Raw genomic sequence first — 27,737 nt, 5'->3', positions numbered from 1 at the left:
GGGTGGCATAGTGGTTAAGTGCACGCGCTCCACTTTGGCAGCCTGAGGTTTGTGGGTTTGGATCCCAGGTATGGACCTACACACCCTGCATCCAGCCATGCCGTGGCAGCATCCCATATGCAAAATAGAGGAAGATCGGCACAGATGTTGGCTCAGAGACAATCTTCCTCACCAAAAAATAAAAAGGCCTAGTCTTCAGGCTTTTATTTGACAATCATATACAGACTGGTCTACACTTTTTTTAGTAAAGCATTATGTCCTGAGATCAATAAATCAAAACTGGATTCCTCCTCCTCAAGAGTGAATTGTTATCTTCTGAAGAAGTTATGTGACAGGATCTCTAGTTTGGTAAAATAAGTGAACAAAAAAAGGATTGAGATTCCTTTGCCTGAAAGGAAAATTCTGGATGTTATTTTTTCTATTCTGGGAGAGTTTCCTGAATTGTCTCCTAGAACAAGAGATTAAATGTCAAGAGAGAAAGCAGGTGCAAGACCCATTATTTAGTGCCGCTGGAGTCCATTCTCTCACTGGAGTCACTGTTTCCACACAGAGAAGGAAGGCAGCTTGACTACTACAGAAGGAGTATCTATGACAGTCTGAGAGAAGAGGCAAAAAGGCAGCCAAGCAGAGAGCTAGGGATCCCTCAGTTGTAAAAATTCTGAAACGAGCAAGAGACTCGTGACTATGGGAGAGACCACGGTGCCTGGAGATATCAGCAGTTAAGACAAAAGCAAAATTTAGCAGTCAGAAGTCGATCACAACTGGACTTGTGAAGCAACAGTCCAGTTAAGATGCTCAGCATCCAGGAGTTCAGGAAGAGTAGTGAGCAACCCAGTGATGTCAGCTCCTAGAGGGGCTGGTCCTCTAGGAAGGCCATTCTAGAGGGGCATGAATCCAGGAAGACACCAGAGGCCTGGAGGGTGACATCAGCACAGACCCAGCTGCTGTTAATTGACCACCCCCTTTACTCCTGGGCCCCCCAGATCCTCTGATGCCCAAGGAGCCCAGGAAGCCTTGTGCTGCCTCATTTTTAGAATCTTTTTCCTAGATTCCAAATCAAGCCATAATACACTTCTAACCCCAGTGGTAGGAGTTCCAGAGTAACATTAACCTGGTTTTCCAGATTAATGAGGCTACAGAGTGAGCCCATCTTCAAAAGGAAAATCAAACCACCAAGACTTGACCCTGAAATATCTGGCAGGGGAATGTGGTCCCTGCTATGGGACCCTACAGATCCTGTGGAAGGGAGCACCTTTGGCATGCCACCATTTCTACTGAGCTTGCTGCTGCTGACCACAGGGAAGTCCTTGATATTCGACAGGGACTTACTCTCTTGTGAATAAGTTTTTGCTCCTTTCCCTCCCCCAGGCCATCTTAGCGATATGGAAGACATTTACGTACATTGCTTTCAAATGGATTAGAGTTGAAAGAACATGGCCTAGACACTCTTTTAGATATGTGTGTGTGTGTGTGTGTGTGTGTGTGTGCATGTGTGCATGCACTCTGGTAGTGATAAACTCTCAGAAGGCATAAAAATGGTTAAATCCAAAGAACTTCACAGATTAAGATTCAGGTTGCTGTGATAGGGCTTTAGGAAGAAAAGCTAAATGGAAAGTGGGCTTTAGTTTAATACCAGGTATGTTTGAAAACTTCTCCTAGAAGACAACATTCTATCATTTTTCTTTGAAAATGAAGGAATGGTGTTGAGGCGTCAAGAAGAGAAATGGAACTAGCTAAGCAGAACTGACTGAACTTACTTCCAGTGCAAAGCCCTCTGATAACCGTCCTCTGGTGCTTTTATAGATCTGCCAGTTATTTCTTGGCTGCAGCTTTCTTCCTAGGTATAGATTTCTAGTACATTGATCATGGACAAAGGTGATGCATTAGATTTTATTAAATGTTCAGAATAAATTGTGCTATTTAGGAAAATAACATCCAAAGAAGGCAAAATGTAGTGGAAATAATGAAGGAATCTGTAATTAAGAATATAGGATCAAATTATTCTTTGACTAAATAGCCATATACATAACCATGCAAGATTTCAACCCAAGCAGGCAGAGATGCTTTCTTTTGGGAACCTTAAGTGTATGATAAAGTTTCTGAGAATCCAGCATTGGTTATTTTCAGCAGGAAGTTCCTTCCTTAGGAAAGATTCCACATAGAGAACCATGGAAAAGCCTGAAGCTGCCCCACTGTGGCTTCTTACATAGTTAAAACCCTATTAAAGTGAAAGAATCAAGAGACTCCTCTGGAAAAAATACTTATCTCTGCGTTCACTAGGACCCTGCTGCGTGCAGATTTATCTGGTTGCTGTAGAGAAACAAAAGCCACATAAGGGTGTGTGATGGTGGGTGGGGAGTTTGAGAGACACCCAATTTGTATTGTTCCTGCTGGAAAGACCCTGATCTGAGACCAGCACTGACAGCCCCTGTCTGAAAAGGACCTCCTGGTAGTCTTCATTCCCGCCAGGCCCTGGAAGGGATGGGGAATGCATAATGAGACTGAATAAGAATTAGATACCCTAATTGGGGCCTGGAAAAGGGAAAGAAAAAGCCAGATGTGTAGCATGTGATCAGAATCCAGCTCAGTTAAGCCAAACGTGACAACGCCTGGGAAGGCTTCGGTGGTTGTGATCACGTACAGAGGAGCTGGAGCCACCTTGTAGATTTCCATGGGAGCACAACCAGCGAGGGGAGTTGGAGGAAGGGTAAAAGGGCCAAGTCCAAGGTAGTCTGGTTGAAGACATCAAAAACCGAGTCCTCCAGATGTTTTACACTCGGGGGATAGTATACCTATCTAAATGCTTGGCATGGGTGCAAAACATTTGAAACTGACTCAGTCATCCAGCTGCAGTTTAAATGTAATCTCCTTGTCCTCAAAGATTTTTCTTGACCCCCTTCAGAAAAGGCGAATCCCTCTCCTTGTGCGTCCACAGTTCTTGATTCTCTCCACAGTTCTTGTCACTTGGCTTGTGGTTGGTTAACTCTCTCTCTCCTTCTCTCTCTCTCTCTCTCTCAGCTAGCCTGCGAACTCCATGAAGGCATCAATATGCCTCATTCATTTTGTATCCCAGCACATGGTAGGCGCAAAAATATCTGGTGGACATTTTTATTTTGTTTTTCTTCCTAAATAGTAAGTTTCTCTGTAGTTATTCTGACAATAACTCTTGATGAATTTCCAAACCATTCTCAAAGTGACTGTATAGAGGCATATCATCTGGTTAAAGAGAAAAGAAGAGTTTATTATATTTATCAGGATCTCATGCCCGCCTCCAGCTACCACCGCTGTCTTTCATCTCCTACTAAAGACAGCTTCTGATTTTAATTATGGTAGATTATTCCCAATTAAAACATGAAGAGGTGTGTTGCCATGGAAAGTGTGTTTTGTGGAAACATGCGAATTTTCCACCAATATGATCCTATCAGCTTAATCATTCATTATTTGACTTTGGAGAGGAAGCCGAGGGCATGTGTCTACAGGTGACAAAGAGAAGTATAGTAGTCAAGAAGCAGCTTTAGGATTGGGGTTATTTGGGCGAAAATAGATTAGATGAGGGATGGATGGTTTACAGTTGGAGCTTTGTCCCAAAGAAGTATGAGCTAAATGTAAATCAAGTGTATCAGTCTGCTCAGGCTGCCGTAAGAAAAGACCATAGCCTGGGTGCCTTAAACAACAGAATTTTATTTTCTCACAGTTTTGGAGGCTGGGAAGTCCATGATCAAGGTCCTGGCTGATTTGGTTTCTGGTGGGGGCTCTCTTCCTGGCCTGCAGGTGGCCTCCATTTCACTATGTCCTCACATGGCAGAAGAAGAGAGAGATCGAGTTCTCTCTTTATAAGGCCACAGCCCTATCAGATCAGGGCCTCCCTGTGATGACCTCATCTAACCTTCACTACCTCCGTAAAGGCCCTATCTCCAAATATAGTCACATTGCATGTTGGGACGTCAACATATGAATTTGGGGGGGTCACAAACATTCAGTCCATAACATCAAGTCTGATCAGAAGTATCATTTGATAAATATTCCTTAAACCAGACGCGGACAAAGACCAGGTGTGTCAGATACCTGTAGTGAATACCCACTCACACAAATCAAAGGAGTCTGTGCACCTGGTCTTGGGTTTAAGAGGGTAGTGTGAGGTCAGATTTCAAGTCTTACTCTCCCCCAGACATAACAATATGAAAACAGATAAGTTAACAAAGCCAAAAAACAACAACAGAAAACAGTAATCACACAAAAGAATGGGCCGATAGCCAGCAAAAGGAAAGATACATTTCCAGAAATGTGGGAGGCATGAGCCTGATGTCTCCCCAACCCACCCCCTAATTCCACCAGGCACAGAAATAATCCTGAATAGAATCGTGTTAGCAACCACTGACTTGCCCAACTGGGAGAGGAGCAGCCCAGGGAAATTTCCACAAGTGCATGAAGTCATCCAAGAACACCATTTATTCTTCCTTTCCCCAAAGAAATAGGAAAACCTGCTGTAATTCTCCATTTCACTATTTCCTGCTGGGAGGAAAATGGGAGAGAAAGGCAGACCAACGACAAATGACTAGAACTAATTATCTCTAGCAAAAATCCCCAGCAATTTCACCAAATACAAAACAAAGAAGAAAATAAGTAAGGCACAATCTTTGGAGTGAGCAGGAAGCAGGGAGGGGGCGCCCGAGAGCCCCAGATCAAGCCTCCTTGAAGAAGGAGCCCCCTTCCTTCTCTGAGGAATCTGTGTAGAGTTTGCACAGGCTTAATCACCTTCTGGGTTGGGAGGCTGAGAGAGGAAACAGTGAAACAAAACAGAGAAGTTCCGAGGCTGACTCTCTCACTCCTAGAAAGTTCTAAGTCTCATGTTGAATTGAAAAAACCATCCAAACCCCAAAGATAGCCCCCACCATGACAGGCAACAGTGCAGACAAAGTGGGGCGAACCTGGGCTGGGCACAGGACACACTGGCTGAGAAATCCAGCACAACTAATATGGCAAATGCTCTGGCCTCCCCAAAGAAAAGCCCCAAAAGAAAACCCTTCTTCTAGGTGGCTCCTGGAGGACCAACAGGGCACAGATACTGTGAGAAAGGAGTAGCTTGTTACTGTGTATGTGTCACACGCCTCACCTGCAAGCACACAGATACCATAACTAAGGGAGAGAGAGAGAAGGAAAGGAGAAAGCTGGGATGCATGCAAGCCAGCAAAAGACAGATGAGGAATCTAATATGGAAGAAAACACAACCCAAGAAAGATTACAGTCTCCTACAATTACTATAGAAGAACTTCTAAAGAACATTAAAGAGCTTGAAGATAAGGTGATAAAATGGCAGAATGATCTGAAAAGTAACAACTAAGGAGATAAATTTTTGTATCATTACTGAAATAAATCAATTAAGAACAGCAAAGACCAAATTACTGACAAAGAAAAAAAGCTGGAGATTATCACAGTGAAAAAGAACACGGAGACTCAAAAAATTAGAGAAAAAAATAATATATATGGAAGAGAGAAGAAATAAACTGTTCTATGTGGGAACAATTGGTATCACTGAAATTTAGAAGTCAACAGTAGAAGAGAAAATTCCCTAAAATGAAGGGAAAACCGAACTGATGATCTAATGCACAAACCATGTTCCAAAAAGTCAAAACAGAAATCTCACCCCAAGAAGACATCTTTGAAAAGTTAATTAATTTGAATAAAGAATTTTACAGCCATCTTGGCATACACGTGTCACTTTAAAAAATTTCTAAAACTTTTAGAAGAAAGCATAGTCAAATTTCTTTGCTATATCTTAAAATCAAAAGACAGATGACAATCCAGGAGAAAATATTTGACAGATACAGGGTTAATTTTCTTAACTTAGGAAGATTATAGAAAAGTCAGTAAGGAAAAAATTGAACAATCAAATAGGAAAACTGGTAAAATACAAAAACAAATGACAAAAGAGAGGAAGAAAGCAAACAAGGAAGGAAGAGTGGGTGCTTAACCTCACTCATAATATAATGCAAATCAAAACAATGAGGACATAGGACATTCTCCTCGGAAAGTTTGAGGATACTCAGTGCTGGTGAGACTGTGGGGAAATCAAGCACTCTCATAGCCCGCTAATTGTGGCACAGATTGATCTGACCTTTCTAGAAGGCAATTTTGCAACATTTATGAAAATTAGAAGTGCACATACACTTCATCTGGAAATCCACTAAGAATTCATCCCAGAGAAATATTTATAAAATTTGACAAGATATAAGTATAAGAATATTCACCACAGCCATTTGTAAAAGCAACAATATAGAAACACACCAGAAGTCCACCAATATGGGGCTGGTAAAAGAAAATTATGCCTATATCCATGTAATGCGACATTAATTAATACATCATACAATGGAAAACTCATTGATACATATTAAATTTGCATTAAAATGAATGACTATATTAAAATGCAATACTAATCAATGCATATATATAATGTTATTAATCTGTTAAAATAACAAGCTATGTATATATCTTGTAAATGCATACACCCATGTGGAATATGAAAAGCCTATACTTCAGAGAATATAAAGTATCATACAAATTTTATGTAAATGAAAAGAAAGATGAGAGAGATTGTGAGGGAAAGCAAGAGTGAGAGACGAAAGAACAGAGAGAGCGAGAGAGGTTGGGTTGCGTGCATTATTTTTTCCGAGAAGGTAATGGGAGAAACGTAAATGGAGAGAGTAGTTCAGCGTGATTTTTCATTAGCATTTTTCTGAACAGTTTGAAAGTCATAATCATGTATGTGTTCTTTGGTTTTGGTTTTTAATGTCACTAGACTTATGTAAGGGTTAGGTTTATTGAATTTTTTCTATCTTGATTTATTTCTATTTAGAAATAAATTGCATGTTATTTTTTTAGTTAGTATATATCTCATTAAATTGTAGTTTCAATTAATTAAATCTTCATAAAACATGAAGATCTCCTTAATAACAGATCTTAAATTCCGGAAACAAAGAAAGAAGGAGGGAGAGAGAGAGGAAGAGAGGGGGCAGGAAGGAAGGAGGAGAAGAAGGGAAGGAAGAAGGAAGGAAGGAAAGAGGGAGGGAGGGGAGTGAGGGAAGGAGGGAGAGAAAGAGAAAAGAAGGAAAAGAAAGGGAAGGGAGGGGGAGGACAGGAGAGCAAGAATCTAGACCCCCCACATGCCAAGAGGTAAAAATGAAAATGTCTTTGAAATTCAGGACAGTGGGTTAAAAGCACCTGACTTATTTTAAATGATGTGGTTACAGAATTTAAGCATTAGCTTCTGACAAAGAAATAATCCATTCTTGACACTGCTTAATTAAAACATCCCATTTCCAACCAAACTCTTAAAGAAGGGTATAAAAATAGACACGTTAATAAAATTTATATCTAAAATTTGACTTTTTATGGAAGACTCTGGACCAACTTACCTTTAGCAAATTGAAAAGAATGAGTCTTGTTTCAAAGCCAGAAAAAGAGAAATGTGTGGCATTTTATTTTTGATACTTATTTGTTCTTCATCTAGAATGCAAAATAGCTAATTATGGACAAGAAGAAGTAATAAAAGAAAAATGCATTACTTAATAGCAGTAGTGCTTTCGCCTCTGAGATTTAATCCACCTAAGCCAGACCTCCACTCCATTCAGTTATTTTCACTAAGCTTCATACATAGCAGGGACTCAACATATAGGCTGGCTGCATTCATGAATGAATGATACCAAGTAGGAGAGCAATGTGATAAATTCTTGAATGATACAGAGGTGATTCAGCTAAGTTTGAGTGCTTACGGGTCGGTGATGAAGAGGTATCCAGAAGTAGATATTAAACCTGTTGTTTCTCTCAACAAATAAATATTAATCAAGCATTTGTTATAGTCAGTCATTACCTCTTTTGATCCTCAAATGTTATGAGGGAGCTCTCATTACCTCAATCTATAAGGGACAAAATTGAGACTCTGGATGTGAACAGGACTTGCCCAGGATCACACCAATAGAGATGCCAGAGCTTGGAATTGAAACCGGCTCTGCCGACTCTAGAGAGTCACGCTCCATCCCCTTTCACTAATGGTGACCCTCCTCCTGGGAAAGGTGGCCAGAAATTGGCAGTCCTGAGGTTCAGAATCTATCACAGGCAACAGGAAAGGAAGTTACAAAAAACAAAACAAAGGCATATTCAAGGGAGAGAAGGAATTTATAGAGGCTGGGCTTGCGGGTTGTTGTGTGGCATTTGTTGTCGGGAGGTAGGTAGTAAATCTCTGTTAGAAGCTGCCTGGTGTATTTGGTCTTCCTTCCCTTTGAGCAGATGTTTACCACACACCCTTACATGTTATGCAGAACACCTGAATATGAAACCTCCATGCTATTCAAGCAGCTGTGTGAATAGATAAGCCCATGTCATTACCAAAGGCTGGAAATTTCTTTTCTGAGGTTAAATGTATTTATTGTATTTGCTGTTGGAACCACATCACTGAGAAGAGTGACTTCTATGATAATTTAAACAGTGTTGGTGACTTGATTGTAAAGAATAGTTTGTGGGAAAGTACCATCACCACACAGTGTACCGCAAAGACTCAACTTCTCTTCAAGTCCTATATTTCCATTGACACTCTGTTCTTCCTCAATAAGTTGGTATTTGATCTCTTTTCACTTAGTCGCACTTGGATTTTACACCTAAAAAGTGATTTTGGCAGTTGAGGGTAAAGTAAGGTCTAATGGAGCTCATCTCCCCTCTCAGTAGCTTAAAAAGAATGTAAACTAATGCCTATGCGTGTGGAATAAGAGCCACCTTCCATCTGAGTTTGGAAGTTAAATGTATGTGACAAATGCCCTAAACTCTAAGACTGGTTTTCTTCCATTTTAGTACCATAACGATGTCAGCAGAATTTAGCCAGTTAAGGGACTTTTCATCTGTATACATTAATTTAGGATTTCTTAAGGTTTAATACATGCACCATTTGTAGCTCCGTAGACTGATGTAGAAATTGATATATTTATTATCATGTATTTAAAACTTAGGCACAAATCAAGCTCATGATTTTACAGCTACAATTGCTATGAGACAAAATTAAGAAGCCATGTTAGGACTGAGTCAATTAAAAATATATTATTAATTGTTAGCTATCACCACAATAATGTTGCATAACAAGCCATCTTCAATCACGAGGGCTTAGAACAATAATCATCTATTCTTCGGTTCATGGATATGAGGATCAACCGCATTGAGTCTGGGTTAGGAAGGGCGCCAGGCTGTGAGTTGAGTACGAGTCTTATTCTCCTTGGATCAGCCACTCCCTAAAGCATGTGCTTCTTGGGGTAAAAGGCACAAGAGGGCAAGCCCCAACTGTACAAATGCATTTCAAGGCTCTGTTTGACTCGCTTCTACTAATATCCCATTGGCCAAAGCAAATTCTATGGCCAAGCCCAATGTCAAGAGACAGTGAAGTCCACTCCCATGGGAGTAGAAGATAGAGAGTGAACATTTCTGAATAATTACCTAATCCATTACATTAATAGTAAAGTTGGAACATAGATATGGCCAAGTTGTCAAGACGGTTCAAGAGTGTTTGCTCTGGGTCAGCACCACTTTAACTGAATCCAGACAGGCCCTGCTCTCTATAGCTGTCATGACACCTGTGCAACTACATACTCTGAGAAATAATTATTCATAATTCTATTTGTTGCCTGGAGTTTATTGTCGACACAAATCTCAAAAGAAAAACTTGGAGGATCCTCCAACATCTCTCCATGTTTATGTATTTAAAAATCTGGTTAACTACATTCTATATGGATCTCAGTATCTTTTCTTTGTGATGAGACCTGCTTCATTTCTTACTTTCTTTGTAATACAACTGACCTGAAAAAGCTTACCACAATCAAGGCTGAGAGGAGCACAGTTGCAGGTGGTAATTGAAAATGAAAACGGTACTGAATTTCCCAGACTCTTCCTATTTCCGTATCTTTTATCTCCTACTAAGAGCCCTGAAGTTTACCTCTTGTTTGTGCTCCAAGCAGCAGCAATCAAAATGGGGGAGGGTCAGGCAAACTGGAATAAATAAGCTGTAGAGGCAATTTTTGTTTTGATCAGGTTCTGTTGTCTATGTGAAATGGACTCGTTTCTCTGGGGCACTCAGTCGCATTGCCCAGCAGGAGAGAAGCCATTAGGATAATACCAGTTCCACATGCATGTCACAGTTACAAACGTCTGTTCTTCCTTTTTCCCTCTTTCCAAATATACAACACACATGCACCTGAATGCACATATGCACATTCACATAAGCATGCCACGGCATACACACAGTCATGTATTCGTGCCACATTCACACATACATGCATGCATCATGCACACTCATGATATTAAATAAATGAATAATGTCTACCAAACATAATTTTAGAGTCTTCGAAAGCAGATCTAACAAACTATGCCTCCCTCTGCTCTAGGAGCATAGCAGTATACAGAGCTACAACTTTGATTTCTGTTTGTATCTCTCTGTCATGGATCTCAAACCTGCTGCTGCATCTCATGCTAATCTGTGCCAATATGGTGGCACAACCCGAGATTTCTCATATGAATTTATCATGCTGTAAAACAGTGAGGTTGAAAAGACAAAACATAAGGCAAGCAACTTAAATGTTTACTATTTTCCAATATGCCTTTTGGGTTTTGCTCTCTTCAACTTCTTCCTTCCTCTCTCATCCAGTTCTTGAAAGAGTTTTCTATGCTCCTTCATTTTCACTGAACATTGTTTAATTGACTAGCATCCCTCCTGTTAGATAAAAAGTGCCCCATGATGCCACAGGGGCTTCTCCATTGTAATATCACTGGGGCTATTACGGTTGATAGCAATGACTTTGAAAGAGATTTCATGGTAGAATCAGCCACAGGTACCTCCAGATCCCATTGCAAACACCAACCCTGAGGAGAAGTCAAGGAAGTAATGTTTAAATAGTGTTACACTAATTTCCTTTCCACAATAATCATTTTTTATAAAAAATAATAATAATGTTATGTTTTAGTGAGTTCGGATGGTGTCCTGGAGAGTTAGACAAGGACTTAGAACATTTTATTTTCATTTTGATAGTGAAAAAGCCAAAGCTTTTAAATAATATGAGATTTGGCAAAAGTCATTAAAAAAATTAAGTGACTAACAGGATATCCTCTTTTGTGACATGTTTGTTTGTGTCTTGCCCATTTTCTCTTGGATTCCTTGTCTTTTCTATGTTATTTTGTATATTGATTTCTTTACATATTCAGTACAGGAGTCATTTGTAAGTTATATATATTACAAATACTTTCTTCCACTCTGGCTTATTTTGCCCTCTCTTAATGGTGTGCTTTGATAAACTAATGATGCTAATTTTAATGTTTTCCTGATTACCAGTCTTTTCCAGAATAGTTAGTGTTTTGTTTTTCCTGTGTAAGAAATTTTTGCCCAATGATGTGAAGGTATTTTTCCACGTTGTCTTCCCCATTTAGTTTTATAATCTATCTGGAATTTATTTTTGAGTATGGTGAAAACTGTTCTTTCAGTGTAGGTCTACTGACAACAAATTCCATTTTTTTCTCTGAAAATGGTTTAATTTCAAATTTGAAAGAAGTTTTGTTAGGTAGGGAATTTTATGTTGGAGATATTATCTTTGGTATGTTGAAGATGCCATTGCATTGTCTCTGGCTTCCATTATTCTTGTTGAGAAGACATCTCTATAAGTCCTATTGTTGCTATTTTGAAGTTAATGGGTCTTAGTTCACTCAATAATCTTATATTTTTCTAACCTTGGTTTTCAGCAATTTTACAATAATTGCCCTGAGTGAAGTTTGCTTGGAGATCATAACACTCTTGAAACAATGGTTTGCTATCTTCCATTAATTGTGGGAAATTATCAGCCATTATCTCTTAAAATATTGCTTTTGTCCCGTGACACATAGGATAGACCCTATCTGATATTTGTGCTCTTTTCTGTGTTTTCCATCTGTACTTTATTCTTTATATTTTCTTATGACCTAGGTTTCAGTTTGCTAATCCCTTTTTTGGCTTTGTCTAATTGATGCCAAATCCACCTAATTGAATTCTTTAATTATTGTGTATTTTTCAGTTCTAGAATTTACATCTGGCTTTTTTAATAGTGTCCAGTTATTTGATAAACTGTATTTTAAAGTTGTGTCTACAATACAGTCATGCACCCTATAATGACATTTTGGTCAACAATGGACCACATATATGATGGTGGTCCCATGATATTAGGACCATATAGCCTAGGGATATAGTAGGCTGTACCTTAGATTTGTGTAAATACTGTAGAGGAGGATCAAATTTTTCTCTTCCCTTCTAGGTTCTTCTGCCTGGTCTAAGAATTAAATTGACATGAGACAGATTAACCATTCTCAGCTAAAGACAAAAGAAGATGTTGGGGGTGGGGAGAGTCAGGGACTTCCAAAAGGAAGAAGGCAATTCACAAGTAGATGAAAAGGAGAAAAAGTCTGGAAAACAAATATTTGGCCACACAGAAACAGAAGAACATAGAGCAGAGCCCAACAAATAGGATTTTCTAGATTCCTCCCAGTCTACCACCTAGTTCATGTTATGCTAAGGTGATAGCGCACTTCCTGAGACAAGTTTTTCAAATCTGAATTCTTTTAGGCAGTGAAAGGCCATGTGACAAGAAAAACTTTCTGAGTCTTTTGTTTCTTAAAAATAATCATCCTAAAATAATCTTCAGGTTAAAGAGATGCATTTTGGGGTGGCAAATTTTGTTCCACTTCAGTACATTCTATGATGTTCCTACAATGACAAAATAGCTTAATAATGCATTTCTCAGAACAGATCTCCATTGTTAAGTGATGCACGACTGTATCTGGATCTCTGATGTGTCTATTTATTTTGGCCTATTCTCTTGCTTTTGAGTGACTTGTTCTTGTTCTTCTGAAATGCCAGGTAATTTTTGATTGAATGCTGGACACTGTGATTGAAAAATTGTAGAGATAACTTGAGGATCTGGGTGGTTTTATCTTCTTCCAGACAGGATTTATTTTTGCTTCAGACAGGCAGGTATATAGAATAGAACACTGTAATCTAATCAAGAATTGGTTTAATTAAAAATTGAACTTCAGTTTTACTTTTTTGTTTTTTGTTTTCAAAGTTGGTCAGAGACCTTTATTCCGGTCCTCATCATTCATTAAGCAACCTACACAAAACATTTTCTTTATCTCTGCCCCAAGCAGCAGTAGCTGCATCCAGGCCTGAAATAGAAGACACAAGTAGTGGAAGAGCTTGTGGAGAAAACTTATCAAGTGAGATCTCTGCATATCCTGGCTTAGGTGAAGGTAGAATAGGAAAAGTGTAAAGGATAATATTCCAAGGACTATTTGAAGGACTCTGTTCTTCAAAGCTGAGGCCTGCAGAAGAGGTGCTAGCTGAAGGATGCAGGTGAAGGCTCACAAAACTGCCCAGCTCAGCAATATGAAGAAACCAAGCAGATGGGCTTCACTTTTTCTAAGAGCTGGTCTGTTTTAAGTTCATCCTTACCCTCAGAGTATAACACTGCAGGGAGCCCCACAGAAAACTCAAGGTACTTATTAGGGTACCTCTTCTTGTGTGGTCCCTGACATCCAAGTTTTGCCCCTCCTTCCTGCCCCTGCCCCCTCCAAACCTCATAAAACATTTGGAGGTTCTGTTCAATTTCTTGGCATGTGTGGAATGTCAGACTCACCATTTTGTACCTCCTCAAGTTTCTGCTGCATTGATGGCTCTCTGCTGCTTTAAAATAATTTCTTAAATAATTTGTTCAGTGTTTCTAGCTGTTCTTGGTAGGAGGGTTAGTCTACAATATGATAGTCCACCTTAGGCAGAAATCCCTTTCTCAGTGTGACTTTAATTTGCATTTCTTTCACTATTAGCAAAGTGAATCATCTTTTCTCATGACTACAAGCCATTTTTCTTTCTTTTTTAATGAACTATCTGTCAAATTTCTTGCTTAATTTTCTATCAGGTTGTTGACCTTCCTCATCCCTATTTTTAGAAGTACTTTATATCTTAAAGATATTATTAACCTTTTGTCTATGGTAAAAGGTGTAAACGTTTTTCCTCAATTTGTAATCTTCCTTTTTTTAAACATTTCTTATATATTTTCCATCCAAAAGTTTATTATGTTTATAAAATCAAATATTTCCATTTTTCCCTTATTTCTTCTGTGTTTTCAGGGATAATTAGCAAAGATTTCCTGCTCCCAGGCTTAGGAAATTACATCAATGTTTTCTTCTTTAATTATGTCTCTAAGGAATGTGTTGACAAACTATTGAAGAATGGTCCACTTTCTAGAATTGGCAGAGTGAAAAAGGATATGATATGGTGTTATGTCCAGTTGGAAGTTTCAAGTTTTGTTTTCCCTTTCCCAACCTCATCCTCAGAAACTGACGAAAAGAACTCATGGACACAGTTACTGTTTCCTTGAAGGGCTTGGGAACCCATGAGTCATTTTTTCTTCTTGTGTTATCCTTTTCCTGACTTCTCTCATCTACTCTCATACCATCAATGTTACTTCTATATTGACATCTCCCAAATACCTACATGTCTAATTCACAGTTCTCTCCCTCAGCAATAGGTGCAAAAGTTTGTTTGGCATCTCCACTTCGATGACCCTGCACTTGAGACTTCCAATCTAAAATGGCTTTCTTCACCTTCCCCCATTCTACTTGTTTAATATTTCGCCAAGAACTGACCTCCCTACCGTTCATCCACCCAGGCTCAGAGAGTAGTCACCTTTGAGTCATACTTCTTGATTCTCAGCTTTAGTCAATCATTACCAAGAGTGCAAGTTCTATCTTTGAAGGTATCTTCCTTTGAAGAGATTATAAACTGGACCTTTCCCATTCTTGCTTCATCCTCACCAACAGGCACATCAAATTTAACATACTCTGGGCTCAATAAGTACTTATAATGAAATGAATTTAATCTTCTGTTTAAAAAATGTGAAAAAAATAAAAATTTTGAAATTATGGATTTTCCAGTACTTTATCTATATTCATATTTTCAAATGCCTGGTTCTTCAAGTTGTGAAAACATAACAGATATTTAACTAAGACGTAAGAGATTATTGTTCTTTTGACTCTCTGGAAAATTTATCACGATAAAAAAAACAGATGTTAACTAGACATTGTGATGATCGTTTTTCAATATATACAAATATTGAATCATTAAGAAAAAAGAAGAATGGCCCCCTTACTGCTACATTTAAACATGTTATACAGCTCAGTCACAGCAATGGATGACATGCCTTCTGAAGCAGTGCAAATGGAGAACAATCACAATGGAAATTAGTTACAGACTGGATTCTCAGCAATCCAAAATGGCGGCATCTGAGAAGGTCTCCTAGGAAAGCAACTAAGCCATTCATTTGTGTTTAAACAAACAAAAAACCCTCACTGCCAGAAGAATGAGTCTTTCAGCTTTCGGGCATGCCTAACCAAAATGTTTTCTTTTTTTTTGCTCTTCGAAGGTTAAGCTACACAAACTCATACACACACAAATTTCCCTAAATTTAAATTGTAGGTTGTTCTGATTAAACCAAGTTTTCCTGCTTTCATGCTACCAGATTTCTAATTTGAGAAATTGTGGATGTCTGTATGTGATTATCTCATAAATTAAAGAGGATTTAGAAGATGACAGCACTAAAGTATTCAAGCAACTCAACCCACTATTTCCTCTTTTAACCTTTTCTGCAAAAGAAGTTGAATCCCAAGAGTATTTTTAAATTTAAGAGGGCAGTGGAAGGTGACAGAATAATTGGCAGTCAGGCTGTTCTAACTCTCTATTAATCAAAGACTATCTTCTTTCACTCTTCCAGCTCAAGGCGAGGACACACCTAGAGTTCCTGTGAAATGTGAAGGCTCCTGTGATGCAGAAAACACTACAAATCCTGACGGTAACGTTCTGAGCTATTTACGCTTGTGCAAACTACACATCTGGCACATTCTCTATGTGTAATCTAGGATTAAGGGAGCTAGCTATTCTATGAATCAACATATTCAATTAGAACAAGGTAAAGTTAAAAAACCATTTACTGCTAAGAACTAATAAAACTGGCAGCCTTTTTAAAAAACTGACGCTAGCTATTTTAAAACAGCACGTGCCACAGTTTAAACATGCCTTGCAATACTGAGGCCACAGCACATAATTCCAAGGCTAAACTGGACAGAAGTGTAGTTGGTGAACTTTACAGAAATACCTCTTACTTCTGCCAAAAGGACTTCCCTAACTGTGAGCCCTGCCCCACTCAGCATTCAGGGGGACCGTGGCTTGAGTGGTTCTTGGACCTTCATCACTTCACCGCCCCTCAAAGCCATATCAGATGGCTTTGCCCAAAACATAGTGAGTCTGTAAAAGCACCTTAGAAACAAAATTGACAAAAACCTTTCTCTGTTCACATCTCATTTTGAAGGCAACTAAAGATTCTGAGCCTCTTTGCCCCTGCACAACAATGCTGGGAACCCTTTGAAATATCATTACCTGCATTAGAAAAACACCTATTTAAGCACACATGATTTAATAAATATTTAATTCCCCTGGCTCATAGAGTTTAGGAAAACCAGAATTGGTCAGTCATCAACTACGTATATATATTTGCTAATTGGGTTATTTTAGCCAAAAAAAAAAAAGAAAATTACTTGGAGTTGATAATGACCTTGGGAAAAATTCAGCCACTGGTAGAAGTTCCTTGGTGGTTTTAAACAGTTTCATATACCAGGTATCCCCCCATGCTATAGGTTTGCCATCATCTGAATTACCTCCCTTAATTATGAGCCTTTCTGCACAAACTGACTGTTTTTGCTCATGGGTATGCATTATCTAGGAGAATAATGTTTTTAAGTCCCAGATTCGTTGATTAAAAGCCACCACATTAGTCAAGGTCAGTTGAAGAAGACCAGACCCAGCCTATTTGTGACGCTATAGACATGGTTCTTAACTAGTTCTTTACAAAGCATGTTGTGAGGAATATCAGGCCCACACAATGCTCATTGAATAAACAGGAAATAGATGTGAGAAATACTAAGTTTTAGTCCTCACTTGGATGTTTACCATTCACATTTCAGGCTCTCAGATGTCTTTGCTGTAAAGAAACTTATTAACATGGTTTAACATTGCTTTCCCCAAACTCATTTGATCATAGAATGCTTTTTATATTAACACTTGTTAATAGGCTTTGGAACTAGTGACCCTTGGGTGGGAGGAAGAAACAGAAAACGAATGCTCTCCTATACTTTATTCTGCACACTCCCACACTGAGATGGGCGGATGTAGAATAATGGAAAGCGCATGCATTATCCTCTTTATATAGGTAAAGTTGCTGCAGCTGGCCAGTTTACACCTGGGGTTTAGAATGAGCTCACACATCATTAGAAACTCAGGATAGTTTGCAGATGGAACAAAGAGACTTGCTTTTAAAACCTTCCTCCTTGAGAGAGAGTTGGGTGGGATGCCATACAATGTAATTCCCTCTTTTAAGCCTCTTTGGAGTGTGAAAACCAGCATCTCCAACCATTTTACTTTAATCGAGCTTTCATGTTCAAGAAAAAGGGGTTTGGGTTGTTGATTTTGTGCAAATAAATGAAGACTACCCAAATGAGAATAGAGGTTACTTATTCTTAATAGAGTTTACTATCGCAAGGGTGTCAACCATTATCACTTGTCTTTGGCCAACTTAAGGGCAGAGAGGGAAGTGGGAAATCTTTATAGTTAACAAAAGAGAAGTCTTCAAGCATCCTCTGATTGGAGGTTGTTGGCATGGGGAAGCTGGACATGGGCTAACTTAGGTGACTGGGAGATCTAAGTGGGACATCTTAGGTGATTGGCTTACGAACATATTTGGCTTTCCTTGCTTGGTCCTATGTTAGAAGTATGGGGCAAAATATAGGGAAACTGGTGGCCACTGATCAAGTCTTGACCATTCTGGGCTGATTGCTGTACAGGCTGTGGTTTCGTTGCTCAGGCTGGTTGCTTCAGAGGTTTTGAGTTAGAGCTCTCTTGTTATAAATGGTCTGGCCGTTGTCCTTTTATATATTAAGTCTCTCATTTTATAGCATGAGCTTTGATGCTTTAAAAATATCAATCTAATTAAACCTACTGACCCTTGAAAATTTCCGGAGTAACTGCTATGCCTGCTCCGGGCTACTTCTGGACAATGGCAGTAATTATGCATTTGTATTTTTATGCAAATACTCACATAGAACAACACACACAGTAAAGTAAAAGCACATTCTTTATCCTCACTGTTTGATCTCGTTAGTTGTTTTGTTTTTCTATTTCGTGGTGTCCACTGCCACTGCCTCCATTGGCAAGTTTACAGGGTCTGTTTGGAATTTTAGAATTGAAACCATGGCAAACCAAACAGGCCTATTGACATTGCCGTTTTAGAGGGAACCGCTTACCTCCCCGTCTGTTTTCCTTTGTTTTCTCTTTATTTTCTTAGGCATCCAATAAGACTTTAAATTTACCTAAGGATAGTAGTAAGTACACCCAAAATGTCAACCCAAAAATCTGGTATGAAATAATACCTCAGCTTCCACAGTTCAGTAAAGAGGTAGTTCCACCCTCCCTGCGCCCCACCAGAAAAATCTACAAGAATGGTCCCCAAATCTTAAATGAAGGAAAATGCACTGAAAAGAGTTAGGAAATCAGAAAAGTATTAACTCATAAGCTATTTTAATGTGTTTGAGAAATTTGGGTTTAATAAATATTTAACCTTTTTTGTTTTCGTTTCTGGTTACAGTTGAAATGAATAGTCAAGTTGACAGTGTAAATGACCCAACAGAGAGTCAGCAAGAAGATTAAGTAGTGGGTAAGTTGCCCCTGTGGTGGGATTTTCAATTGATTAAACCGGCCATAGAAACTGTTTGTAAGTGGCTTTTAATTTCTCTCAGTTCTACCAAGTCCCTCAGCATGGCTAAGGCTAAACTTTAAAAATTGTTATACCAAATAACACAGTGTAAAGAGCAAGGATTACCCCTAGAAGCTTGCCATCTTTAAGGGAAAAAGATAAGCCACAACATATCTAAATCATGCAGTTCCCTGGTTTTCTGAGCTTTGACAACAAGAAAAAAATGTTTCCTTCCATCTCACCCCCTGGCCTCCTGGAGTGATCAAATTATTTCAGCAACCCCCAGCTGATTCTGAAGCATTGCTTTTCCAGAAGTTACCTGCTGAGTTGTTTAGTATGTCTGTTTTTAAGCATAACACTAAATCTTTGCCCTGGAGAATGTAGAAAGGCTCTTGCGTGTGATAAGGCAGAAACAAGCCTGCCTTGTGTCTTATCCTCTCACACCACTACCTGTGGACCTGTGTGTCTGCACAAAGGTTTGCTGGGTTGAACAAGCCTCAGGGAGCTCAACAGGAAAATAAAAGCCTGGAGCAAACCATATTTAGGAGTTTTTCCAGGCCAATGCTCTAACTCTCTCAGCAAAGACTGAAGTATGTCTAGAATGATGAGTAATCTGTAACCCTTTTCCATATCTTGAGGGCTGGTGAGAAGAATTAGAGGAAAGAAGTCAGGCTCGCTATTCCAATTCCTAGCTTAAAATACTTAGCTATGAAAAAAAAAACCCATAGAATAAATGAACTGTGGGACATCCAGTATAAGACACAGACATATTGACCCCGTTGCCCCCAGCTCCTCCCTGCACCCCCTGCATTTTCTCGGTAGGTCTCTGCACTCTCCCAGGAGCCATGTGGCACCAGCCCCTTGAGCTTCTACATCGTGGCTGAATAGTTGAGAATGTGGGAAAGTAGCAAGCATCTGCCCTTCCCATCATGGTCTTGAACATCACTTAAAACTAAATATATAGCATTTGTATAATACCTGTATGGCATAGGACTGTTAAAAAATATAAACTCATGCAAACATGGTCTTATAAACATTTCTTCTTTCTTTTTTTTTGACCTTGTTCGTGTATTTTAAATATTCTGCTAAGCTGCAGGAATGATCTGGTAGAGAAGATTCCATTAAAAAGTAATGAAATGAGACTAATCCTGAACAATTTAAATTCATGTTCCTCAGTGTTGACTTACTCTTTGCCCTTTTGTGGCCAACCAACTATAGCCTTCTTGTGTATATTTTTTTCTTACAGACACTATTATTTTCCTGTGTGATCAGTATCCAGATAAAGTACCAGGATAAATCTGTTTTCCTTGGCTAATGTGAAAATACTTTCCTTGACCATAAAGATGAATCTGTACCTTTACCCGAATGAATAAGTCGTCCAAACTTAAAGTTCAAACTTAATTTAAGGAAACTCAATTCCAGGAAGGGGCAGTGACTTGCACAGCATCACCTGGCTGGTAATGGAAACCTCTCAGCCCAAAATTCTTTGATGACACTACACTGCTTCCCAGACAATAGTGAGTTTCTGAACACAGTCGTCACAGTCGTCACAGAGAACAGTATGACCTGAGGAACTTTGCGGATTCCCACAGAAAGATTTACACAGCTGGGTTTGTAGAGGTTATCGGGTAGTTCAACAGGAAGAAGGAGCCTTTCATCTGTGCCTCATGCCTTCAAGGAAATTAAAGAAATACAGTGAAATGGAATTAGAATTAGAATTATAGAGTTCAAAGACATAACATAAGGATGTTTAGTGTTGTGTCATTTAATTTATAATTGTAAAAAATTAGGAATATCTGGGGCCAGCCCCATGGCCTAGTGGTTAATTTCAGCACACTCCACTTCAGTAGTCCAGGGTTCGGTTCCCCAGTGTGTACCTACACCACTCACCAGTAGCCAAGCTGAGGTGGTGACCCACATACAAAATAGAGGAAGATTGACGCAGATGTTAGCTCAGGGTTAATCTTCCTCAACCAAAAAAAAAAATCAGGAATATCATAAATGACAATAGGAGAATGGTTCAATGAATCAACAGAATGTTCTGCAAATGTAAAAATAACTTTTCAACAAGTATTTGAAGGCATGTATAGATGTTTATGGAATCTGAACCTTTAGTTCTAGAGAAACATGGCAGGCTGAGTGTGGCTTCCAGGTTGGGCTTTAAGAGCCCTTGTAACTTCCATTTTTGCACTCCCGGAATGCTTTTTCTTGGAATCCAGCCACCTTGTAAAAAGCTCAGGCTCTACTATAAAATGAGGAAGGCCATATGGAGAAATCCTGGAAAGCGAGAGGCCATTTTGATGTTCTAGCCCTAGTGCATACCACCTGGAGCAGATGAACTGGCCAGCTGAGGCCAGGCCAGATTATAGAATTGTGAGAAATAATAAATCATTGATGTTTTTAGCCACTAAGTTTTGGGGTTGTTTGTTATAAAGCAACAGATAACTGAAACAGTGGGGTAATGCAGAACCCCTCCCAATATAAATGCTTAGAAATAAGAGACAAACTATAACAAAAGTATTTTAAAATACATAGCTCAACTGACACGAAAGTAGAAGGGCCAGAAGTGAAGAGGAATTTGAGAGCCAAAGCAATCACCTAGTGAGCTGAAGATGGCTGCAGATGGGTTGTTGATGCAGAGATAGGCCCTTTGGTTAGGGACTTGGGTTCTAATGGCCACCTGGGACCTTGAGCCACCCAAGGTAAGGAAACAGAACTGAAACCTCTACAGAAAAAATCTGCGACTCCCAGATCAAGAAATTAACAGGATACTCGTCTCTGCCCAGGGTGCTGCTTAGGGAAAGAAAAAGGTTCCCAGGATAAGTAGAAAGTACACCATGAGTTTTAAACACAAATTTATGCCATTCAAAGTCATATCGTAATATACAAATTGACATTAATTTAATAGTTGATTGTAGACCAATATTATCCCTGCTGCGGGTGGCAAATCGAAATGTGAAACTATCACTTGGAATTCCTACAGAAGAAAAAAGTTCCTGAAGATGAGTCAATCTTGATGAGCCAAAAGACCATCAAAGACTTTTGCAAATCAGCATTATGTATATTGTTATTGTTACTGTTATTATTTCTATGTTGAGCTCTGGAAACTAGAGTGTATGAATGGGTCCCAAAAGGGAGGACATATCAATTCAAGGTTAGATTTTTCAAAGAATACTTTGAAAAGTTGAGTTAATCGGCCCCATCAGCCGAAGCAAGTTGTCATTGTGGCATACGTTTATTGACAGTGATTTACATGCTTTTCAAAGATACTCTGTGCCAGCAATTACAGCTCAGGTATCCAAAACTCTTTGATAGTCAAATAAAATATTCCTAGCCTGTTTGAGAGGTGAGAAACATTTAAATGTCTGCATTAAAAAGCTATTCCTTGCTAAACCTACGAAGGCGCCTTATCTTTAATCTAACAAATGGTTTCTCCTTGTCTTTGGCAGGGGCACAAGATGAAGCAAAGGAACGAAGACATGGAAGTCGATGACAGTGCTCAGCACTGCTGGCCTCTCCTGGCCCTGGGGAGTGTGGGAAGACAGCAGCACCTGCTGTGGAGGCGGGTGGGGGTGGGGGGAGGCGATCTCACGGAAGGACAGGGAATCCTTTGCTGTAATTTTTCCAGCTGCATTTCGTTCTGTTTACCTGCAGAAAAAGAAAAAGAAAAAAAAAAGAAGTTTCCTTTAATTTGGTGGGGGGACCCACGTTAACACATCTTTTCAGGCACTATTCCTGTAATTTCTGTCTTTTCTCTCAGACCTTTGCCCCAGGGTCACAGTGGCACGGCTGATCCCTCACGTGTGTACCCTGGCTCCTGTCTGCTTTCTGGGTTATTTCACAAAGCTGGTCATACAGTGGTTTCTTCAAAGAAAGAGAAGGAAGATGATTGTTTGATAAGCTGCAGGCTAGATTTCAGGAATCACCAGGCCCAATATCAGTCTAATCCACAAACAAAGGAGGCAGGATAGAAAATGGGCAAAAACCTCAAAAATCACTTGGAAAAAGGTCAGGATGGTGAATTGAAAATAATATTTTATTCAGGGATTCCCAAGATACAGTTTCGTTCCCTGTGGTTAATAAGGAATATGGAAGCAGGATTTAATCCAGAGCAGAGCGCAGAAGCGTAACTAGGAACAAGGGCCTGACAGATGTCGGGTCTCTTCCTCCATCGCCAAGACAGCAGGTGCCTTCTCTGACAGAGACTTTCAGCAGAGCGTACTCGGTTCATGAGGTCTTTGCCGTGTGCTTCAGCATGGAGCCCACGGGTAAGATGTGACTCTGTGCCACCAGTTGTAAGGGATGGCACTTTTCTAGGTGTTTTAATTAAGAGAGGGGTCTGCTGCATTTCGGATCCAAACATATGCCTATGAATATTAAAAGTTCCACTTGAAATCTCTCTTTATGTATAAACTTTTCATAAAAGAACATCTTGTCTTTACCCAAGGTTTGCTGGCCCACAGAGCAGATTCTCACTGGAAGTTAGAGGCAATCAGAGATGTGCTTGCAGTCTCGGCTCCCTGGTCTGCTTTTAAATGGTGTGGTTTGCTCATGCCAAGTCCAAGACTAATTTGATGGCTGGTTCCCTCTCCCAGCCAACCGTTGATTATGGCTTTGAAGGGGAGCAGCAGTACTAATGAGCCAAGATGCCAATGGCACAGTGGGTACAGGGACAAAGGCCCCAGGAGGAAGTCAGAAGTTGTCGCATACATCTACCCGAGAGCCAACATGAACAGCGACCCTCACGAGGCAAGACGCCTGCTTCCCCCAGCCTCCCTGGGTTCTCAGGCAGTTCTGTTTTTTTCTGTGGAAACTAATATCATTTCTTGCATATCTTCTTCAATCCGTCTTCCCTATAAGGCCTTTAGAATTGTGAGTTATTTATATGTTTTTTTCTTAGTACAGGGAGAAAAGTAATGGATCTAATTGAGTATTTCTAAAATAAAAGGATGCTCTGCTTTCTAAATATTCCATGAAATTCTTCAGGTTTGCCCTCTCCTCTATGGAAAATTCACCTTCTTATCTTCCTGTGACTTTTGTTTTGGCTTTTCTGAATTTGTTGCCCCTCTGCATGGCTTATTTGGTATATTTGAATAATTAGCAAGTTATATTTCTGCATAGGTAGTATGTTTTAACATGCTGTATTTTTTTAAAAGCTGCTCATCATCCTAGCAGCAATGCTATCTAAGTGACCTCATGATTTTGGAACATGGCCATTTCTCCTTCTGCCATTATTCTAGAGTTTGATATGGAACCATATATGTCCTCTATTGCCATTAGACATTGCTTTCTAGAAAAACAAGGAAAAAGTTCATTTTAAATAATTCAGGAAATGATGCCATATGGATACTGATAGTTTCCATAATTTATGTCATCTTTATAACAGTTGAAACTCCCCATCATTCTTGTGAAGTACTTGACAAGTGCAATCTGCTAGGAGCACATTTCCCTGTGACTCCAAAACGTTAGTGCTCTCATGCTCAGTGATGAGTTGCTGTTGAAAACAACATGAGAGAGAAAAGAGGGTTGGGGATTTTTAATGGACAAAGATGAAAGGCACTAGTATTCCTGCTAGGAGCAGTCAGGATTGGGATGATTTCAGTCCTGGTGTTCTCCTTATCATCAATGACAGCTACTTTATTCATTTTAAACGTGGGTGGGGTAGGAATGGAAGGAGGGAGTTCTCTGCCTGAAAACAGCAGAAAAAGGAAAGTAAGCTTTGTATCCAGGAAACTAAGAGAATGAGTAGTGAGTATCATCAGCCCCACTCTTGAATTTCTTTAAACTTCATTTTATGATTAGATTGTATTTTCATTTTTGCCTCATTAAGCTTTTTGGTTGCTATTTGGCTATAAGATTAGATGCGTGAAAACCAATAACGAAGTTAAATTTCCATTTCAATAGTAAAATATTAAAAATATAGCTATTGGCCAGATTGAAGACACCTCAACACAGGAAACCTTTATTTCACTGGCGCTGTCATTGTACAGGCTGTACAATGGAAAATCTGAAAGGCTGATTGATGCTCCCACACATGGATTCTGGATGTCAGTTTCCAACCACACTCAGCCAGGCTGTGGTGTGAGGGGTTACAGGAGTGAGGGGGAGGAAGATAGCCCTGTATTAGTCATGTTTGCATACAGAGGACTGAAGTAGGCTTTCAGCATAATAGTCCTAATTAAAAAGGTACTCATTGTAGGAGAGACAAAGGGGCTTTTCCTCTAGCTGGTAACTATTCAGATGATGGACAAGTCTTCCTTCATAAAAGCTTACAAAGGAGGCATCCGAAACACTGTCTCTGATACTGGGTCACATATTAGTCACCGCAGCTAATTGTAAATCTTTCTATGAAACACTGAAAAGCCTCTTTGTGAATTAATACAGTTCTGCTTGATGCACTTGATTTGAAATGACATTTTTCTGTATGTGGTGCATGTTGGCTTTGCTTTGAAAAATAACAAAGTTAGCAGAATATGTTCAATATATTTTCTTGGGGAATAGGGTTTTTATCACATGATTCATTAAGGATTTGCCTTACCCTGACATTTGTGATATAAAGGAAAACCAGAAAAAAAAGTAATTTTCTTGATCAAGATATGTTTTTACCTAATGCAAATAAATGTAGTCTGTGGCTTGCAAGGAAAAAAGTTGTCTTCTGATATCTGGTATAAACTGCTAACTAGAATAATATGTGCCTCTTTTGTTAAACCAGCATTTAAATGCTGGACTGCTTCTAAATCTGTTTCTTTTCATCTATGCCATACACTGAGAAACTTAAACAACTGTTGCCTTCATACTATATTTGTTAGAGCAGAATACAAATAAAATTTGTTTGAGAGGATAAGGTGGAATTATCTGTGTTTTGTGAAATTTATTCGTTAGCCATGAGCAATTAATAACTCAAAATGTTCATTTAATACTATATTTGTTGTTAGTGCCATCGAGTCGATTCCAACTCCCAGCAGCCCTGTGCACAGCAGAGCAGAACCCTGCCCGGTCTTGTTGTGCCATTCTCTCCCCTTCCAGAGCTATAGCAGACAATGCTCCACTGCTATTCATACGGTTTTTGTGGCCAGTTTGTTTGGAACTGGCAGGTCCTTCTTCCTAGTCTGTCTTAGTCCCGAACCTCACTGCAACCTGTCCACCATGGGTGACCCCGCCTGTATCTGAAATATAGGTGGCATAGGTTTCAACATCACAGCAACATGCAGCCACCACAGTATGACAACCAACAGATGAGTGGTGGTTCCCTGGCCAGGAAATGAACCCAGGCTTTGATGGTGACAGCACCAGGTCTTAACCAACAGACCACAAGGGCTGGCCTGAGTACTACGTACGTATTTTGTTGCAAATGTGTGTATTTAAGATTGCCCCTGTAAGTCACCTTTAACTTACCGGTAGTCTTCCCTTGCTAAGACTGGTCACTATTTTGACCATGTTTTTCGAAATTAAACTATAGAGAAGTTTGTACAGACACAAATCCCCATGCATAATTTTTCTCTGAATACTATATAGCTAATTACCCTAGCAACAGCCTCTGAGGTGCAAGATATAAGTTGATGAGATGAAGCCAATGATTCCATGAACATTGGTCCATTCTTTGGAACTCATCATCTACTACTGGAATTCTTTTTGAGCACCTTTTATGAGCCAGTCACCATGCTGGCTATGTGATCGTCACAGCCATGATCCTCCTCAGTGTATTGTTGATGGAATTATGATTGAATTATACAATTGGTAAGAGTTTGGCAATGGATCAACAAAAATCGCTATGGGAAAAACTGAATGTTCTTTTGAAAATGGAAATCTGTATCCCATCAGAGTTAATTCCCTCAGTCTCCTACAGAAGAGGTGCTATCAGGTTTATTGTTCTAGAAGGCAAAAAAGAAAGTGAATCCCTTTATCCAACAAAGACAGAGACTTCATAGGTAAAGGATAATAAGGTTTTTTAAATTGTTGTACCAGAGGGAGATTTCTCCAGTAATAAAAAAGGTTTGATGAGAAAAAAATATAGGCAGGACCATCTTATGCTGCAGTAGGCAACCTCACCACAAATGCTTCAGAGTGACAGTAAAGATAATTTGACATGATTGTAACATTGCCAAATGCACTTTTTTATCTACATCCAATTTTTCATCTCTTTTCCTGTCACTCTTATGTTTCTCTCCCATATTTCTGCCCCTTTGCCTCACTTCAATCAAAGTTGCCATTAAACATTGTTCAACTTTACTGGTGGTTCTCAGGACTAAAAGGAATAATGGTACCCATTTATGTTGTTCTTGCCAGGACTCTGGCCCAGTTGTGGGGCTTTGAGAAGCAAAGTACCTCCATTTCTTGGTTTGAAAGATGGAAATACTAACGCATTCCTGAACTCTCTTAGAAATGTAAACACGAAGACAGTGCCAAGATACTATACTTTGCCATTTGGAAAAGCACTTGGTGAGTTATCAGCACTGAATTCTGCTATTTGATACTTAGGCAAATAGCCTTTTCTTGATCTCGAGACTTTTTACCAAAAGAGTAAGTGATCCTTACAACTGGGTAAGAAATAGGAAATTCTTTCTACTGAAATTGGTTTAAATTTTGCCCCTAAATTAAAGACCCAAGAGAATAAGAGAAAATTGTTTCATAAAATTTAGAGAAATGAGAGATTTGAGTTCTCAAAATATGTACATACAAAATACTGACAGAGTGTAAATCTTTCTAAGTAATCATATCTCTGATAGTAACTACAGTGGATCTATGAACAAAGAAGAAGGTAGGAGCAACATCCTGTATCTCTTGGTTAACATCCATGGAAGGAGACAGATTGTTAAAGAGATAGTTATACCTCCCCTTCCCTGAGGAGGAGTAGACTTCCTTGCCCCACTGAAATTGGACTTGATGATG

At 39.3% G+C, this 27,737-nt stretch overlaps 1 protein-coding gene across 6 annotated transcripts in view; it reads left to right on the top strand.

Moving 5' to 3' along the window:
* MACROD2 (mono-ADP ribosylhydrolase 2) overlaps positions 1–25,688 on the top strand; it is a 1,879,180-nt gene extending 1,853,492 nt beyond the window's left edge. For all 6 annotated transcript variants that reach the window (XM_070485547.1, XM_070485545.1, XM_070485546.1 and 3 more), the window contains 3 exons: positions 15,819–15,896; positions 18,741–18,809; positions 22,298–25,688. In XM_070485547.1, the coding sequence (XP_070341648.1) occupies positions 15,819–15,896; positions 18,741–18,802 (140 nt within the window). In that variant the 3' untranslated portion in view covers positions 18,803–18,809; positions 22,298–25,688. The remainder of the gene's footprint in view (positions 1–15,818; positions 15,897–18,740; positions 18,810–22,297) is intronic.
* The last annotated feature ends 2,049 nt before the right edge of the window (positions 25,689–27,737 follow it).

This window comes from Equus asinus, chromosome 15 (genome assembly GCF_041296235.1).
Source record: "Equus asinus isolate D_3611 breed Donkey chromosome 15, EquAss-T2T_v2, whole genome shotgun sequence".
NCBI lineage: Eukaryota > Metazoa > Chordata > Mammalia > Perissodactyla > Equidae > Equus > Equus asinus.
The sequence above is the reverse complement of the archived record's forward strand: the minus strand, read 5'-3'. Positions and strand labels throughout refer to the sequence as shown.